Genomic DNA, 18,267 nt, shown 5'->3' with positions numbered 1-18,267 from the left:
GCAAGGCTCTGTCTCAAAAAAGAAAAAAACAACAAAAAAAAACAAAAACTTGTACAGCTCTACAGTGTGCTTGTGTTTTAAGCTATGTTATTACGAGTTAAAAAGCTAAAAATTTGGCGGCTGGGCACACTGGCTAACACCTGTAATCCCAGCACTTTATCGTGGGAGGCCCAGGCGGGAGGATTGCTTCAGCCCATGAGTTTGAGACTGTTTTGAGAAACATGGCAAAACCCTGTCTCTACCAGAAATACAAAATTAGCAGTTTCCTAACCCTGTCTTGAAATGAATAAAAAAAATTAAAATTAATGGCCCGACACAGTGGCCCACACCTGTAATCCCAGCACATTGGGAGGCCAAGATAGGTGGATCACCTGAGGTCAGGAGTTCGAGACCAGCCTGGCCAACATGGTGAAACTATCTTTAGTTAAAATACAAAAATTAGCTGGGCGTGGTGGAGCAGACCTGTTAATCGCAGCTACTTGGGAGGCTGAGGCAGGAGAATAGCTTGAGCCCGGGAGGCGGAGGTTGCAGTGAGCTAAGATTGTGCCACAGCACTCCAGCCTGTATGGGAGACAGAGCAAAACTCCGTCTCAAACAAACAAGCAAACAAAAAAACAACCAAAACCAAAATTAAAAGCTAAAAATTTAAAAAGTTAATATAGTTACCATAAGCTAAGTTCTATTTAAGTTTTAAAGAATAAATTTAGTTACTAAAAATTAGTTGGACATGCTGGATCGTGCCTGTGTTCCCAGCTACCCTGGAGGCTGGTGTGGGAGGACTGCTTGCAACAGGGAGGTGGAGGTTTCAGCAAGCTGAGACTACAGCACTGCATTTCAACCTGGGTGACAGAGACCCCGTTTCGCAGTAAAAAATAAAAATAAATTTGGTGTCGCCCAAGTGTACAGTGTTCATGAAGTTGATAGTGGTACACAGTAATGTCTTAGGCCTTCACATTCACTTGCTCAGACCAGTTCACTGACTTGCAAGCAACTTCCAGTCCTGCAAGCGCCATTCATGGTTCATATTAAGTGCCCAATACAGGTCCATCATTCATTCATTTATTGAGATGGAGCTTTGCTCATGTAGCCCAACCTGAAGTGCAGTGGCACAATGTCGGCTCACTGCAACCTCCACCTCCCAGGCTCAAGCGAGTCTCCTGCCTCCGCCTCCCAAGTAGCTGGGATTACAGGCATGCGCCAACACACCCAGCTAATTTTTGTATTTTTAGGAGAGCAGAGGTTTCACCATATTGGCCAGGCTGGTCTTGAACTCCTGACCTCAGGTGATCCACCCGCCTTGGCCTCCCGAAGTGCTGGGTTTACAGGTGTGAGCCACTGTGCCTGGCACCATTTTTTTTTTATACTGTATTTTTACGGTAGCTTTTCTATGTTTGAGACCCACATACTTAACTATTGTTATAATTTCCTACAGCATTCAGTACAGTAACATGATGTCCACATTTGTGGCCTATAAGCAATAAGATATACCATACTGATTAGGTATGCAATAGGACATCTAGGTTGACTACACCTTATTAGAGATACTTGGGACTGAAAATATTTCAGATATTTTTGGATCTTGGAATATTTGCATTATACTCACCAACCAGGCATCCTTAATCCAAAGATGCAAAATCCAAAATGCTCAAATGAGCGTTTCCTTTGAGTATCACACTGGCATTCAAAATGTTTCAGATTTTGGAACATTTTGGATTTTATTCTTTTTTTGAGACAGAGTTTTGCTCGTGTTGCCCAGGCTGGAGTGCAATGGCGTGATCTCGGCTCGCTGCAACCTCCGCCTCCGGGGTTCAACCAATTCTCTTGCATCAACTTCCCAAGTAGCTGGGATTACAGGTATCTGCCACCACACCCGGCTAATAGTGTAGTTTTAGTAGAGATGGGGTTTCGCCATGTTGGTCAGGCTGGTCTTGGAACTCCTGACCTCAGGTCGTCTGCCCGCCTTGGCCTCCCAAAGTGCTGGGGCTTACAGGCATGAGCCACTGTGCCCAGCTCTGGATTTTACATTTAGGATATTCAACCTGTACCATCCAGGTTTACACAAACCTAGTACATTCTAGCTTAGTCACACAAGACCAAAATTGGCCAGGTGCAGTGGCTCATACCTGTAATGCCAGCACTTTGGGAAGTGATTGCAAGGCAGGCAGATCACCTGAGGTGAATCAATCTTTTATTTAGGCATGATAATATTTATAGTTTTTTACTATTTAAAAAATGAAGTAGGCTGGGCGTGGTGGCTCATGTCTGTAATCCCAGGACTTTGGGAGGTCTAGGCCAAAGGATTACTTAAGCCCAGGAGTTCAAGACCAGTCTGGACAACATGGTAGAATTTCATGTCTCCAAAAATCCATGTATTTTTAAATTATGTGCTCAGGGCTGGGCCAGACGGCTCACGTCTGTAATCCCAGCACTCTGGGAGGCTGAGGCAGGCAGATCACGAGGTCAGGAGTTCAAGACCATCCTGACGACCAACATGGTGAAACCCCGTCTCTACTAAAAATACAAAAATTAGCTGGGCATGGTAGCGGGCATCTGTGATCCTAGCTACTCGGCAGGCTAAGGCAGGAGAATCCTTGAACTCGGGAGGTCGCAATGAGCCAAGATGGCATCACTGCACTCCAGCCTTGGCGACAGAGCGAGACTCCGTCTCAAACAAACAAAAAAAAAACAACAAAAAAAGCCAAACAGGCTGGGCGCAGTAGCTCATGCTTGTAATCCCAGCACTTTGGGAAGCTGGGGCGGGTGGATCACCTGAGGTCAGGAGTTCGAGACCAGCCTGACCAACATGGCGAAACCCCATCTCTACTAAAACTACAAAAATTAGCTGGGCGTGGTGGCGGGCGCCTGTAATCCCAGCTACTTTGGAGGCTGAGGCAGGAGAATCGCTTGAACCCGGGAGGCAGAGGTTGCAGTGAGCCCAGATCGTGCAATTGCACTCCAGCCTGGGTGACAGGGCGAGACTACGTCTCAAAGAACAAACAAAAAAACCACAAAAACTCCCCCAAACATTAACAAACAAAAACAAAAAAAACAAAATTATGTGCTCACTTTGGCAGCACACTGGAAGAATACAAAGAAGATGAGCAAATTAAATAATTTGTTTTAAATTAGCCAGGTGTGTTAGCGCACTGTAGTCACGGCTACTCAAGAGGCAGAGGCGGGAAGATTTAAACCCAGGAGCAGTGATTGCAGTGAACCGTGATCACACCACTGCACTCCAGCCTTTACGACAGTGAGACCCTGTCTCAAAACAAAAACTCCAACCCTTTTCTAGTAGTCATAAAGTAAAACTAGAAATAGTTATATCTTGCCTTCCAGTTTCTTGAAATTTCCCGAACCTATTTTGTGTTCTCATGTGAACAGAATCTAAAAATACCTACTGTCACAGCTGCTGTGACATTTCAGCTTTTTTTTTTTTGAGGAGTCTGGCTCTGTCGCCCAGGCTGGAGTGTAGTGGCGCGATCTCGGCGCACTGCAAGCTCTGCCTCCCGGGTTCACGCCATTCTCTCGCCTTAGCATCCTGAGTAGCTGGGACTACAGGCGCCTGCCACCCTTGTCCTGGTAATTTTTTGTATTTTTTTTTTTTTTGATACAGAGTCTGGCTCTGTTGCCCAGGCTGGAGTGCAGTGGCGCAATCTCGGCTCACTGCAAGCTCTGCCTCCCAGGTTCATGCCATTCTCCTGCCTCAGCCTCCCGAGTAGCTGGGACTACAGGCGCACGCCACTACACCCGGCTAATTTTTTGTATTTTTATTAGAGATGGGGTTTCACTGTGTTAGCCAGGATGGTCTTGATCTCCTGACCTCGTGATCCGCCCGCCTCGGCCTCCCAAGTGCTGCGATTACAGGCATGAGCCACCGCGCCCGGCCAATTTTTTGTATTTTTTTTAAGTAGAGACAGGGTTTCACCGTGTTAGCCGGGATGGTCTCCATCTCCTGACCTTGTGATCCGCCCGCCTCAGCCTCCCAAAGTGCTGTGATTACAGGTGTGAGCCACCTCGCATTTCAGCTTTTGAAAGCACTTTCCAAAATGCGTCCTTTTAAAGGTAGGAAACCAAAAAGAAACTGAGCTGTGAAGGTTTCAAATTAGTTTTTTAAAAAATAAATGTTTATTTCAAGTATGAAAAGTAATGTTTAAACGTTGTCCCAAAATTGTGTTCAGTTTCACAAGTATAAAATAAGACTTCTGAAAAAAAGTTTACAATTAGTTATAAAACACTTAAGAATATATTTTGACATTCACATCACAGTGGGCATTTCTGAAAAATAAATTTTGCTAATATAGCTTAGAAATCAAAACATATTTACAGTCCCATTTAAATAAACAAGTCCTTAACTGAGGAACAGTCCTCCCTCAAGATGGGTAGAATTTCAAATTGATTTGTATAAGCACTCCTTTTAAAATAATGGTAAACCTGGTTCAATAGAGTAGAAATTCAAATACCTTATGTTTCCACGGTGAATACCATCCATTTCTTACACATGGCTACCCAAAGTTCTCAAGCCATTTTAATTAAGCACTTTCAATGAAACACAATGAAAGTGGGAACCAAACTCTGAGAAATCTTTATCATGGCATTTCTCATTAGCTTCAGCGAAATACTTTCAACAGAAAAGGAAAGAAATTTCCCAGTGGCAATTACAACACCACATCTTGTAATTATTTTACAGGACTGCTACCAAGGCTTCTGCTTCTCTTCTCCAGGTACATCTGTTTGTAGGTTTGAAACATTTCTTTTGAATCTTTTACTGGGTTTTGTAGCATCTCAAATCCATCTGCACTGAAGCTTCTCTTCGAGAGTCTTGAATTAACATTATCTAAGGGAAATAAAAATTTTACTTACTTTATTTCTCAATGTTAGCTGTGATCAATATATAATCAAAATTCAGAGGGAAAATATATATCGGAGGGATAAAAAGTTAAGGCAAGGAGTTAAGCAAAAGTTTCAGAACCACAGCTCTTCACTTACAGAATTCTAAGTTATATACACGTGACATCTTGCCTTTCTTTTGGGGGCTGTTTTTTCTACTCCTACCTCCTTGCCCCATCCTCATTGCCCTGGGCTGTTCTACCTTACTCTTGGCTCAATAAAATGTATCGCTGCATATCATTAGTATGAATGTGACCTTTTAAACAGCTATGTAAATTAGCAATACAAAGAGTACAAATATGAGTCAGTCCCAAACAGTACACGAAAAGGATAGGTTTCATATTTTGGTCTTGCCATGCATTAGATATTCTAAAACATGTCTATAGTTTCCTGTTTCTTTAGACCATTTCAGTGTTACATTAGCTTCAGTGTCCTTTTTTCATAATGACCCATCACCTATTGAAAATATATTGAGGCTGGTTGGGTATGGTGGTTCACGCCTGTAATCCCTGCACTCTGGGAGGCCAAGGCAGGCAGATCACATGAAGCCAGTTCAAGACCAGCGTGGCCAACATGGAGAAACCCTGTTTTTACTAAAAATACAAAAATTAGCTGGGCAGAGGTTGCAGTGAGCCGCTATCGCACGACTGCACTCCAGCCTGGGTGACAGAGTGAGACTGTCTCAAAAAACAAAACAAAACAAAAAACAAAAACCAAAAACCAAGTTGAAAATATATTTAATACATGTAACCTACTAAACATCATAGCCTAGCCTAGCCTACCATAAACACGCTCAGAACACTTACATTAGCCTACAGTTCAGCAAAATCTAACCCAAAGCCCATTTAGCAAAAAAAAAAAAAAAAAAAAAGTTCAATGTCTCGTGATTTATTTAATACTACAGTGAAATGAAAATGAGTAACAAATGAATAGTGAAAATGAAAAACAGAATTGCCGGCCAGGCACGGTGGCTCACGCCTGTAATCCCAGCACTTTGGGAGGCTGAGGCAGGAGGATCACGAGGTCAGGAGATGGAGACCATCCTGGCCAACACGGTGAAACCCTGTCTCTACTAAAAATACAAAAAATTAGCCGGGCGTGGTGGCAGACGCCTGCAGTCCCAGCTACTCGGGAGGCTGAGGCAGGAGAATGCAGTGAACCCAGGAGGAGGTGGGGCTTGCAGTGAGCTGAGATCGCACCACTGCCCTCCAGCCTGGGTGACAGAGCGAGACTCCGTCTCAAAAAACAAATGAACCAACAAACAAACAAAAAACCAGAATTGCTGTATGGGTATGCAAAATACACTTTCTACTGAATGTGTTATCACTTTCATACCATCATAGTCAAGAAATCCTAAGTCAAACCACTGTAAGTCAGGGACTATCTGTACATTTCATTCCTGCTGCAGCTATTTCCTTCTGAATAATGGGGTCCTGTTTTGTCTTTTTCTACCTGAGTGGGTGGAGTATTCTGTCCTGTTAGTTCTTTAGATCTGCTGCAAAGTCTTCCACTTTCTTGTTTGCTTTCTTTCAGAATTAGTAACACTGAAGCCCAAAATGAGTCTCTTAAGTTGCTTTCCAAGAAATTCTTGTCATTTCCTCTTCATCTCTTTACCCTAACTTAGGACTTCAAGTTTGCTGCAACCTTTGCTACCGAATTTAGACATCTGTTTCTCCTGTGGGGTTTTTTTTTTTTTGAGACAGGGTCTTGGCTCTGTTGCCCAGGCTGGCGTGCAGTGCTGCATCAGGGCTTATTGAAGCCTCAACTCCTGGGCTCAGGTGATCCTCCTTCCTCAGTCTGCCAAGCAGCTGGGACCACAGGTGTGCAACACTATGCCCGGCTAATTTTTTAAAAAGTTATCTGTAGAGATGGGGTCTCCTGATGTTGTCCAAGCTGGTCTCAAACTCCTGGGCTCAAGCCATCCTCTGGCCTTGACCTCCCAAGTGCTGGGATGACGCACATGGGCCCCACACCAGGGCAGATGTATGTTTCTTTAGAGCAGATTGGGAGTTCGTGGCATTTTTCTCTCACTTCATAGTTGGTTCACGGTTCTCCAGCCTCTTTGTCTAAGGTATATAATTCACTATTTCCCAGAGATCCCTTCTCCAGAGCCAGCTTCACTCGCCCCTAATGGGCATTACAAATGCCCATGGGGCCGGGCGCAGTGGCTCACGCCTGTAATCCCAGCACTTTGGCAGGCTGAGGTGGGTGGATCACTGAGGTCGGAGTTCAAGATCAGCCTGGACAACATGGTGAAACTGTCTCTACTAAAAATACAAAAATCAGCCAGGTGTGGTGGCTCAGGAGGCTGAGGCCGAGGCAGGAGAATCGCTTGAACCCAGGAACCAGAGGCTGCAGTGAGCCTAGATGGCACCACTGCACTCCAGCCTGGGCAACACAGCGAGACTGTCTAAAAAAAAAAATTAAATAAATAAATAAAAGTAAGTAAATAAAAATGCCCATGTAGCAGCACCTGAGATTTTTTTCTTCTCCCTTAGGTCTCACCTATTTGCGTCTTGTCGTGCTATGACAAAGCTGTATGACTTGTCTCCTGGATTGTCTCACCCAGCTTTGCCTTAGCGCACCTGGTTTGTGTTTTTCTTTCATCACGATTCTGAGTACTTCAGCCTCACATTCACCGTGCATTGCTCATCCTGCTGTGCTGTCTGCACATGTCATTCAACTCATGCTTATCTCTGAGCCTCTCTGGTCAATCTGTGTATCTGTCTTTTGAGTGTTTTCAGCTTCAGATTCCAAACATGCCTCTCGCTTTCTCTTTGAGATAATAATCATGTCTCTCCTGTTTCCAAGAAGCTTTTTTCTTACCCCAATCTTCGTGCCCATTTGTATCTTTCGCATTTTTGGCTTTGTGCCTTCCAACCCGAGAGGCATTGTCTTCCCACTGTCAGGCCTCTCACTGCTCTCCATTCCCTCCTCTTTAGGTTATTTGGCCTGTTCTGATTAAGAGTACACTTCTTCACTGATGCAAGTTTTTCCCATATGCATGTTTCAATGCTAACTGACTTTTTTTTTTGAGACGGAGTTTCGCTCTGTCGCCCAAGCTGGAGTGCAGTGGTCCGATCTCAGCTCACTGGAAACTCCGCCTCACGGGTCCAAGTGATTCTCCTGTCTCAGCCTCCTGAATAGCTGGTATTACAGGCATGTGCCACCACACCTAATTTTTATATTTTTAGTAGGGACGGGGTTTCATGTTGGCCAGGCTGGTCTCGAACTTCTGACCTCAGGCAATCTGCCTGCCTCGGCCTCCCACAAGTGCTGGTATTACAGGCATGAGCCACCTCGCCCAGCCTTTACTCAATTTTTACATGCCTGCTTCTATGTATTTGTTTGAAGCTCTCTTCACAACCATTGTCAATTCCTTTTATAAAATGTGCTTCTTATTGTTTCTCTTGGTGAGATTCTGCTGCTCTCCCTTTTTAAGGCTCTGAACCCCTCTTTGCCTATTTTTTTTTGAGACAGAGTCTCGCTCTGTCACCCAGGCTGGAGTGCAGTGGCGACATATCGGCTCGCTGCAAGCTCCGCCTCCTGGGTTCACGCCATTCTCTTGCCTACATACAGGTGCCCGCCACCACGCTCGGCTGATTTTTTGTATTTTTAGTAGAGACAGCGTTTCACCGTGTTAGCCAGGATGGTCTCAATCTCCTGACCTCAGGATCCGCCTGCCTCGGCCTCCCAAAGTGCTGAGATTACAGGTGTGAGCCACCGCACCCGGCCCCCTCTTTGCCTATTAAATGAACCAAAACTAAGACAAAACTCTTGAGCTCTAGCTTTTAGTTCTCAAAGCCAAACCCTAAAAACAAGGTACTTTCACTCCACTAATTAAATCCTATATTCAGGTGGACACGGTGACTCATGCTTGTAATCGCAGCATTTTGGGTGGCCGAGGCAGGTGGATCACCTGAGTTCAGGAGTTTGAGACCAGCCTGGCCAACATAGTGAGAGAAACCCAGTCTCTACTAAAAATACAAAAATTAGCCAGGCATGGTAGTGCACTTGTAGTCCCAGCTACTCAGGAGGCTGAGGCAGAAGAAATGCTTGAACCCGGGATGCAGAGGTTGCAGCAAGCTGAGATCGTGCCACTGTACTCCAGCCTGGGAGACAGAGCAAGATGCCATCTCCAAAAAAAAATAAATAAATCAAATACTCAAAGCTCTACTTTTTCTAGTTGGTCCTCAGCCCAAATCCCTTCCCAGCAAATAACACAGCTAGGACCGGTCTCATTATTAAAATACAGTCATCCCTGGATATTGAAGAGGGACTGATTCCAGGACACCTCTGCAGCACCCACCCAAATAGATACCAGAATCTGGAGATGCTTAAGTTCCTTATGTAAAATGGCACAGTATTTTTATATAACCTAAAGCATACCCCCCACACACACCTTAAATCACTTCTAGATTACTTTTAATACCTAATACAATGTAAATGCTATGTAAACAGTTGTTATACTATATTGTCTTTTAAGCTTCTATTTTTATGGTTGTATTAATTTTTTTTCCCCAAGTATTTTTCATCCACAGTTGTTTGAATCCACAGATACAGAACACGCAGATACGGAGGGCTGACTATACCTCAACCACACTTAATGGACTTTAAAAAGAGGGGACCAGATTCAAGTCCCTAATTCAGTCACTAGCAATGAAACTTAAGTCAAATGATGTAACCTTTCATCTATAAAATGGAAATATCCCTGCCTAAATTATATTGAAGATTAATCAAATTAACATGTAAATAATTGAATCCAGGGTCTGGCAAACTAAGTCCAGTCTGCTGCCTACTTTGGTAGATGAAGTTTAATTAGAGGCCAGGCGCGGTGTCTCATGTCTGTAATCCCAGCACTCTGGGAGGCTGAGGCAGATGGATTACCTGATGTCAGGAGTTTGAGACCGGCCTAGCCAACACGGTGAAACCCTGCCTCTACCAAAAATACAAAAATTAGCTGGGCGTGGTGGTACCCACCTGCAGTCCCAGCTACTTGGGAAGCTGAGGGAGAGAATCGCTTGAACCTGGGAGGCAGAGGTTGCAGTGAGCCAAGATCATGCCACTGCACTCCAGCCTGGGTGACAGAGTGAGACTCTGTCTCAAAATAAATAAATAAATAAATAAATAAATAAATAAATAATCAGAACACAGCTGATACTCATCTACATATTATCTACAGCCATTTCCCTGAAACAGAGTTAGAGCTGAGTAGTCAGGACAGACACCTTATGACCCAGAAAACCTAAAGTATTTGCTGTCTAGTCCTATACAGGTAAAATATACAAACCTCTCAGCTCATTGTGATAAGAATTATTTTCCTATTAAAAGAAAATAAATCTCAGCTTTTCATTCCACAGCACAACACAAAAATGTCCTCCTACCACTCAAACACAAATACTGAATGACTGAAAAAAAAAAGAACATGGATAAAATCATACTTTACAATCATATCATAACCATAATCCAATTTCCATATACCAGATAGGGAGATAAGTGAATCAAGATTTAAAAAGATGACTTTACCTTTCTCTTGGCTGTCTTTCTGTGTCCTTTTCTTTGTAGCAACACATTTTAACCAGTCTTCTTTTGTACTTTTTATTCCTGAAACTATTTAAATATTCATTTTCAGAACTCTAGATATTGCTAATCATCTCCTTTAGTACTATAACAAAGGAAAATCATGTAAGCTGAAAATAGATTTTGGAAGGCACTAGATATAACCACATGTAACACAACTCTAAAAAAAGGACTGGAAAAATGATTTCTCCTATTTGAAATGCTTACCTCAATTAAAAAATGAGTTTACTATGTAATTATGTTCCCCTCACATGAGCTGAAGAGGTTAATACATCTCCAGATATTAAAGGACACGAGATAAAAAATTACATTGCCCCCACCCACTTCCAATGTTCCGATTATATCCCCACCTCAAATTCTAAGGATCCAAATGAAAGAACCTACTGAAATCACCAATTTTTGACAAAATGAATATATCCCTATCTTCTTTTCCAGGAAAACGTATCATGTTTATGCTATTGTTTTATGAACCCCAACAAATAGAGTCAGAAAAGCAAAGACTTCAATTTCCATTCAAATCCTTTAGTTTTCCAATCTGAGTTTCTCAGCACAATGCTTTACATATAATATCCACTACTTCTAAATATTCCCTTAGTACCACAAATAACTAGTTATCAATTTTCTCCTTCCTTCCTGCACTACATTGAGAAGTCTACCATTAAGCTACCTAATATTCATAGCTGCCAGCTTGGCTTTAAAAATTTTAAATTATTAACACTGGACAATACTGCTTTCATGGTTCTTCTATCTTATGAGTAGGCTAGATGTTACCATTTTATCTATAGTGATAACAGTCATCAACTGTTTCAAAGAGGACAATTAGTTGACCCATTTCCATATGAACAAAGACTTCAGTATTAATCATTACTTATCCTCTAACATTCAGAACAAAATTTCAAGTTCACAGGGCTTTCAAATTACAAGTCCAAAGGAGAATTAACAAAACCAAGACTCTACATTACCAGCCACTTGACACTTTTCTGACATTCCCACAAGGAATGTGGAATGTTTTTCACAGTACAGCCTTCTTGGTACTAACTGAAGTATTTCTATCTGGCAAGTTTTATATAGCTCGTCATGACTACCAATTTTCTACAATTTACAACAAGGCGGCAATAAACACAAAACAAATATTGCCCAATGAAACATTGGTTTACCAGGCAAAACAAATACTAGGTAGTGGCATGACACATTCAAGTCTTTCCCAGCAGCCCAGACAGCATGAGAGGTGCTAGCCCAAATATTGACCTACGACTCTTCACCATGTTGTAGACACCACCAAGAAAATCATACTGGACCTTGCACAGGGGCTTGCTCCTTCCTGGGAGGAGGCTTTACATCCTTCCGTTCTTCCACAGAGTTTGTGTTCTTTAGTAAGATATCTGGACATAATTTAAACTCCAGCATGTTTGATTTTTCTGTGTTACCTTTCACGGGTAAAAAGGTCTTATGTTTATTTTCCTGTCTCGTATCTTTATGAAGCTTCCTGGGTGAATTTTCTAATTTGGTGAGACAAATGCTTTCACGTTCAGTGCATTTAAACGCAACTCTATTCAGATATAATTTCTTTTGATCCTTTACTTGGGGAGGCATTTGGCTGAATTCAGCTTCGTTGCTTATATTGGTTAATTTCTTGTCTAATTTAGTCTTATCAATCCATATTTTGTCAGGCTGCTTCCCACCAACTTTTTCTTTAACATTCCTTAGAACGTTGTATGTTTTAGACTCCTGAGAATGGTGGATTTTGAGGTTTTTACCATGGCTTGTCAAGCCATTTAATGATTCTTTAGAGGTCTGCACGCCACTGCTGTGCTTCTCATTTGATTTCCCACAACTTCCGACCTGCACGGCAAGTTTACTTGGTCTCGTATGTTCAGAATCACATGGCACGTTTTTCACACAGATTTTCTTCGATGCTTTATTACTCAGAGCTTCTTTATGCTTCTGCCTTTGTAAATACTCCTTAGGAGTTAGAATTCTACTAAATTTAGATGAACTCGCTTTCGTGTCTACAGACTTAGTATTTGATACCATCTTTTCTTTAACAACGTCTCTTTCATTTGGGTTTGACAAAGAGTCACCTAATTTGAATGTAGCTCCCACACTTCCTTTCTGTTCTTGTTTATCATGTTTCTTCTTCTTTACTTCCATATCTAATCCATTCCCTTGGTCTAACTTTCGTTTTTGTTTGAAGCTAACTGATTTGAGTTTCAATTTTATCTTTTCTGGTGATAATGACTGTCCCAAAGAACTATGCTTCTTATACGAGTCTTTATTTGGCAAAAAAGCTGTTTTTGCTTTTAGTGGACGTGAGTTGTGTGTTATATGTTTCTTCTGTCGGGTTTCCTGAGAAGCTTGTTCGTAAGATGCCGTCATTTTATTACTGGAGTGAAAGGTTACCTCGTGAAACCTCAGTTTTTTTCTTTTGTGATTTTGCAAGGGATTTAGTTTATCACATTTGGATGAAAGCTGACCAGCAGTTAATTCTTGTTCTGTCCTTGGTAAGCTTTTATGTTTTGTTTTGGATGTATCTTTTCTGTTGTCGTCTTGTAATTCAGGAAAATGACTTCTCCCATCTGGAGGAGTTGGAGGAGTCTTTGGATTATTTAGAAGGCTCTTAAACTGAATAATAGTGACATCTCTATCAGAGGTTCTCTCTCCTTGTTTACAACTGTTGGTCTCCAAAGAACACTGCTCTTTTTGTTTCTCTTCCTCTGAATTTGAGTTCTTGATGGAATTACACTGACACTGGGGTACTCCTTCGTAAACCATGGAGAGCCAGCCCAATGCACAGCAGTGGATATCGTCTTTCTCAGAGTCCAGTATCACAGAATCACGACTTTCTCCTCCTGCAGGTGTCTGCAGGTCACACTGGCTAACTACTTCTGTGATGGGCTCTTCTTTCTGAGGTTCTGCCAACTTGTCTACTACATGGGGTTGATCATCCTGTTCAGGAAATATTTCTTTCATTTGCTCTGAGCTTAATATTGTGATTTGTATTTGATCTGCTGGGTCTTTGGAGTCAGAACTGGTTTTATCAGCAGTTTGATCTTCTGAGGTATGGTATGTAGTTTGCTGGCCCACAGAACCTTCACGTGTATTCATGGCCTCAATGCCATAAGGAAACTCTTTTAAAAGTTCTGACAGCTGGTCATGTAGGTATAAGACAGGTGCCTTATCACTGTGGACTTCATTTCTTGCAGGATCTTGGGGAGTATAGTTGCTGGATGCATCTATTTCCTGAGGGTAAATGTCCTCCTGAATAGCAGCCGACGAGCATGTATCGTTAGCTGTGCTTTTTTCAGTGGCATGCTCCATGCTACTTTTCTCTAGAATAACTCTGTTTGTTTCAAGATTGTTCAAAGAGGACTCTGAGGGTGGCTCTGACTTTGACTGATCACATATTTTATGTGAAACATCTGTGCACTGTACAGGTTTATCTTTTTGAAAACCAAAGTCTTTATTTTCAGTGGTATTATCTAATTGTTTTTCTGGTTCTCTGCTGCCAATCCCTTGCTGATTGGGTAGAGAAGGTTTCTGTGGCTCAACCATTTTCAAAGGAAGAGAGCTGAATATCTTTGCTATTTGAGAATTGTAAGAGGTATCACCTTCAACCAGAGAACAAATATTGCCAATCTGTAATATATCACTACTCACAACAGTACTATTCCTTGGTTCCTGTAAGGTTTGCTGATCACTCATAGAATGGATAGCTGACTCTAATGTGTTATGCTTTCCTTGATTGACATTAGGTGTGACTTCTGAAGTACCATTAGTTGACTCATTCTGCTTTTCCTTCTGAGTTAGTGGAAAAATCTTGGTTGATGTTGCTGTACTTGCTACTGGCCCATTAACATCAACTTTGAAAGCAGCAGTTGCCTTTGCATTTTCTGGCAATTGATTTTGTAAACTACAAACACTGCCTTCTTTAATAACGGGATACACTATTTCAGGTAACGCTGCAGGTGTTATTCCTTTAAAAGACAATGTTTTGACCTCTGACAGAACTAACGGTGACACTACAGCAATCTGAAGTTCTGTTCCCTTTGTTATACTCATACCTGAAGACTCATAATTGTGCATTACCATCGACAAAGCTGTCTGCTGTGAGGGATTACTTATTTTATTCTGAGAATTTGAATTTCCCACAACTGAACAAGGACTCTTAACGTGGATGTTAGCAGGCTTTGAAATTCCAACTGCTGTTGTGTTTGTTCTGAGTTTATCACACTCCTGTTCTTTTGCAGTTTCTGAAGGTTGCTTTTTCCACAGGGAAAGACAGGTTGCTAGCACTTCCATGGAACAGCTACTGTCACTTTTAGCAGGCATTCCTTTTGTTGAGGATTCCTGTCCACTGCAAAAGGAGTTGTCCAAAACCTTGCCACTTACATTAGAAGTACTTGGAGTTTCCATGTTCTTCAAATTCAGTTGGTTACCAGTCATTTGGGTATTTGGATTCATTTCACAACTGTCTGGTTTAGAATCCTGAATAGTTTGATTAGCATCTTTTAATACTGTCTTCTGAGTCTTACGTGCCTGTGAAAGCAAAGCAAGAAGCAGCATATTTTCATTTTGAATTTTTGATTTATATTCCTCAGTGGACATGGACTTGGGAACAGAAACTGTTTCACAAACTGCTGGTGAATTTTGCTCAACTTTGGTAACATTTTCTGATGAAAGCTGAGTATTCAATACTGCCTGGGTCATCTCAACAGCTGATGTCTTTGAAGTGAGAACTTTCACATCATGAGACGGGTCTGGCATTGGCCGCTTTTCAGAATAGACAGGATTTGGTAAAACAGAATCAACTTGGTTAAACCTTCTGCAATTGACTTCCTGAATGTCAGAATTCAACATACACTGAGTCTTATTTGTTTCTGCAGATTCCACTACTGTTGGTGGTTGTCTCTCTGCATTCTCGGGCGTTACTGGAGTTATCTGGGGTCCAGACTGGATTTTGGCAGTTTGTTTTGGAGAAAATTTAGAATTCTGAGCTGGTTCACTATAAGAAGTATTAGTCATTTTAATACAACCTGCTGCCATCAGAAGATCTTTATTGATTTTAATTTTCCTTGCAAGTTCTGAAAACTTCTGTTTTATTTCTACTAACGTTTTAATATCCCTTATTAGCTTTTCTTTTGTGACACTTGTGTCCAGTACTTGATTTGAAGTTGGATTACAAGAATCCATTATTTTCTCTTCATTAGTTTGAGCAAGAGTCTGAACACCATCCACAGAAGATCTAATGGGACCACTAAAAGGCTGTTTGCTGCTGTTATTTACTTTCAAGTTAGTGAAATTTCCAATTGTGCTGACATTTTCATTAGGGTTTTGCCATTGCTGTTGAAAGCTGGTCCTTATTTCAGATGACAGCATTTCTCGACTCTGAGGAACTTCCATAGACAGGTGTTTAGTAACATGCTGAGTACTTTGCAAAGGCTGGCTTCCATATCTACAGTTGTAAGAAGGAGGAGGTCTTTTGTCAGTTTGCGTGGCATACTGCTGTGATGGTACAGCTGCAGTCTGCTTTGACGGTAAAGTTAGTACATAATTTGGAAGCTGACTATTTTTAACTTGTAATGATGTACGTGGTGTGAAGTTTTGTTTTTGAATGGTAGAATCTGGTAAAAAGCTTTGTGGTGAGTAACGGTATAGCTTTGGAGGTGGTTTGTAATCTGGATAAGTCAGTCCCTTAGATACACAGTGTTGTGTCCAATCAGCCTGTTGCTCTGAAAAAGACTGGTTAAGTCCCTGATTTCCTTGGTAAGCTACAGGAAGTCGTGTAGAATTAGAAGGGATCATCTGCATTTGCATAGAATAGGTATCTGATGTTACCAGTTGACTCTGTAGTGCCGGCATATGGGGTACATTAGTTCCAAAATCAGTTGGATGAGATACAGTTGCCCCTATATGAGAATGCACAGGATTCCTCACTGGTGAATTCAACCATACATTTTGTGTAACTCCTGAAGACATTTGCAAATTGTGAGTTAGTTGTTTGGGTCCATTAACATTTGCATATGTTATTCTTTCTACTGAAGTGTGTGAGGCCACAACTGTCCCATTATGCATATCAGAAACAGAGATTTGTTGAGGATAATTTTGGATATTCAGCAGTGGCTGTGAAATTGGATTTGAATTACCGGGATACATGCATGCTTCTTGGTTACTTCCAGGATAGCTGAAAGAACTCTGAGATGTTGTGGTAATTTGGTTTATTAAAGACTGATGCAAAAAGGGTGGCTGGCTTTTAGGATACAGTGGTGGTAATGTAGCACTCTTTGGTTTTTCATTCCAATTCATTGTCGGTTTGATATAGTAGCAGTGTATTACAAGTCAGTTATAAGTCAGTTACAAGTCAGTTGTCTGAATGTCTGGAATCTGTAAGAAATAAAGATATTTTATTAAAATGCTGTTTTGCCTAAATAGAATATCTAAGAAAATTAGTAGCTGACTGTCCATCCTAATTACTAAATCTTCAGAGCAGCCTCACCTTTAATTTGGGAAGAAGAGGAGCAATAGAGGATACAACAATAAATAAGTCAAGTGTCAGTGAAATTTCTAAAGTGTTTAACAGAAATTCATTCCACACAATGACAACTAGCTTTTTGTTACACTTAAATGCCAATCACCTTCTGTTTTTACTTATTTTTAACAGACTCTCTTCTAAGTAATCCATGCTAACTGCAGTTTTTTTAAAAAGCTAACATGACAATGAGAAAAAAAAAAAAACGTTAAGGCCGGGTGCGGTGGCTCACGCCTGTAATCCCAGCACTTTGGAAGGCCGAGGCGGGCGGATCACGAGGTCAGGAGATCGAGACCATCCTGGCTAACACGGTGAAACCCCGTCTCTACTAAAGATACAAAAAATTAGCCGGGCGAGGTGGCAGGCGCCTGTAGTCCCAGCTACGCAGGAGGCTGAGGCAGTGAGCCGAGATCGCGCCACTGCACTCCAGCCTGGGTGAAAGAGCGAAACTCCGTCTCAAAAAAAAAAAAAAAAAAGTTCAAACATATGGTTAAAAACATTCTCATTGTTCATTCGCAAAGTCTAAACTCCCCAGGGCTATTCAAGGTTACCTTAATGAACTCAGTAAATTTCTGGCGTAAGGCCGGGTGCGGTGGCTCATGCCTGTAATCCTAGCACTTTGGGAGGCAGAGGCAGGTGGATCACCTGAGGCCAAGAGTTTGAGACCAGCCTGGCAAACATGCCAAACCCCATCTTTACTAAAAATACAAAAAATAGCTGGGTGTGATGGTGCACACCTGTAATCCCAGCTCTCAGGAGGCTGATGCACAAGAATCACTTGAACCTGGGAGGTGGAGAATACGGTAAGCCGAGATCGTACCACTGCACTCTAGTCTGGGTGACAGAGTGAAGACTCTTTCAAAAAAAAAGAAAAGAAAATTTCTGGCATAAGCAAACACTAATTCATAAATAACTTTTGTTATTCATAATGAACTGTTTGCACATACCTGAGTCTGTGCTACTGAGGTGACTTAAAGTGGGGGCCCCTAGATACCGTCAGGATAAAGCTGGTGGTCACCAAGAAAACCAAGCATTAGAGGGTTGGAACTTTTAGTTCTAGCCACTGACCTCCATAAAGTGGTGGGGGGAGCTGGAGATTGGACTCTATAAAAACTCTTGGCTGGGTGCGGTGGCTCATGCCTGTAACCCAGCAGTCCACGAGGCTGAGGCAGGAGGATCTCTTGAGCCCAGGAGTTCAAGACCAGCCTGGGAAACATAGTGAAACCCTGTCTCTGCTGAAAATTAAAAAAAAAAAAAAAAAATTAGCCGGTCAT

General features: G+C 41.8%; 1 protein-coding gene across 3 annotated transcripts in view; it reads right to left on the bottom strand.

Annotated features, from left to right (window-relative positions):
- Positions 1 to 4,102: 4,102 nt before the first annotated feature.
- RESF1 (retroelement silencing factor 1) overlaps positions 4,103 to 18,267 on the bottom strand; it is a 34,660-nt gene continuing 20,495 nt past the window's right edge. For 2 of the 3 annotated variants that reach the window (XM_030804598.1, XM_030804597.1), the window contains 3 exons: positions 11,766 to 16,848; positions 10,414 to 10,497; positions 4,103 to 4,834 (listed from right to left, as the gene is read on the bottom strand). In XM_030804598.1, the coding sequence (XP_030660458.1) occupies positions 4,677 to 4,834; positions 10,414 to 10,497; positions 11,766 to 16,770 (5,247 nt within the window). In that variant the 5' untranslated portion in view covers positions 16,771 to 16,848 and the 3' untranslated portion in view covers positions 4,103 to 4,676. Of the gene's footprint in view, positions 4,835 to 10,413; positions 10,553 to 11,765; positions 16,849 to 18,267 lie in introns of those variants that run through there. The other variant, XM_030804599.1, reaches the window with a different exon arrangement.

This window comes from Nomascus leucogenys, chromosome 23 (genome assembly GCF_006542625.1).
Source record: "Nomascus leucogenys isolate Asia chromosome 23, Asia_NLE_v1, whole genome shotgun sequence".
Lineage (NCBI taxonomy): Eukaryota > Metazoa > Chordata > Mammalia > Primates > Hylobatidae > Nomascus > Nomascus leucogenys.
The sequence above is the reverse complement of the archived record's forward strand: the minus strand, read 5'-3'. Positions and strand labels throughout refer to the sequence as shown.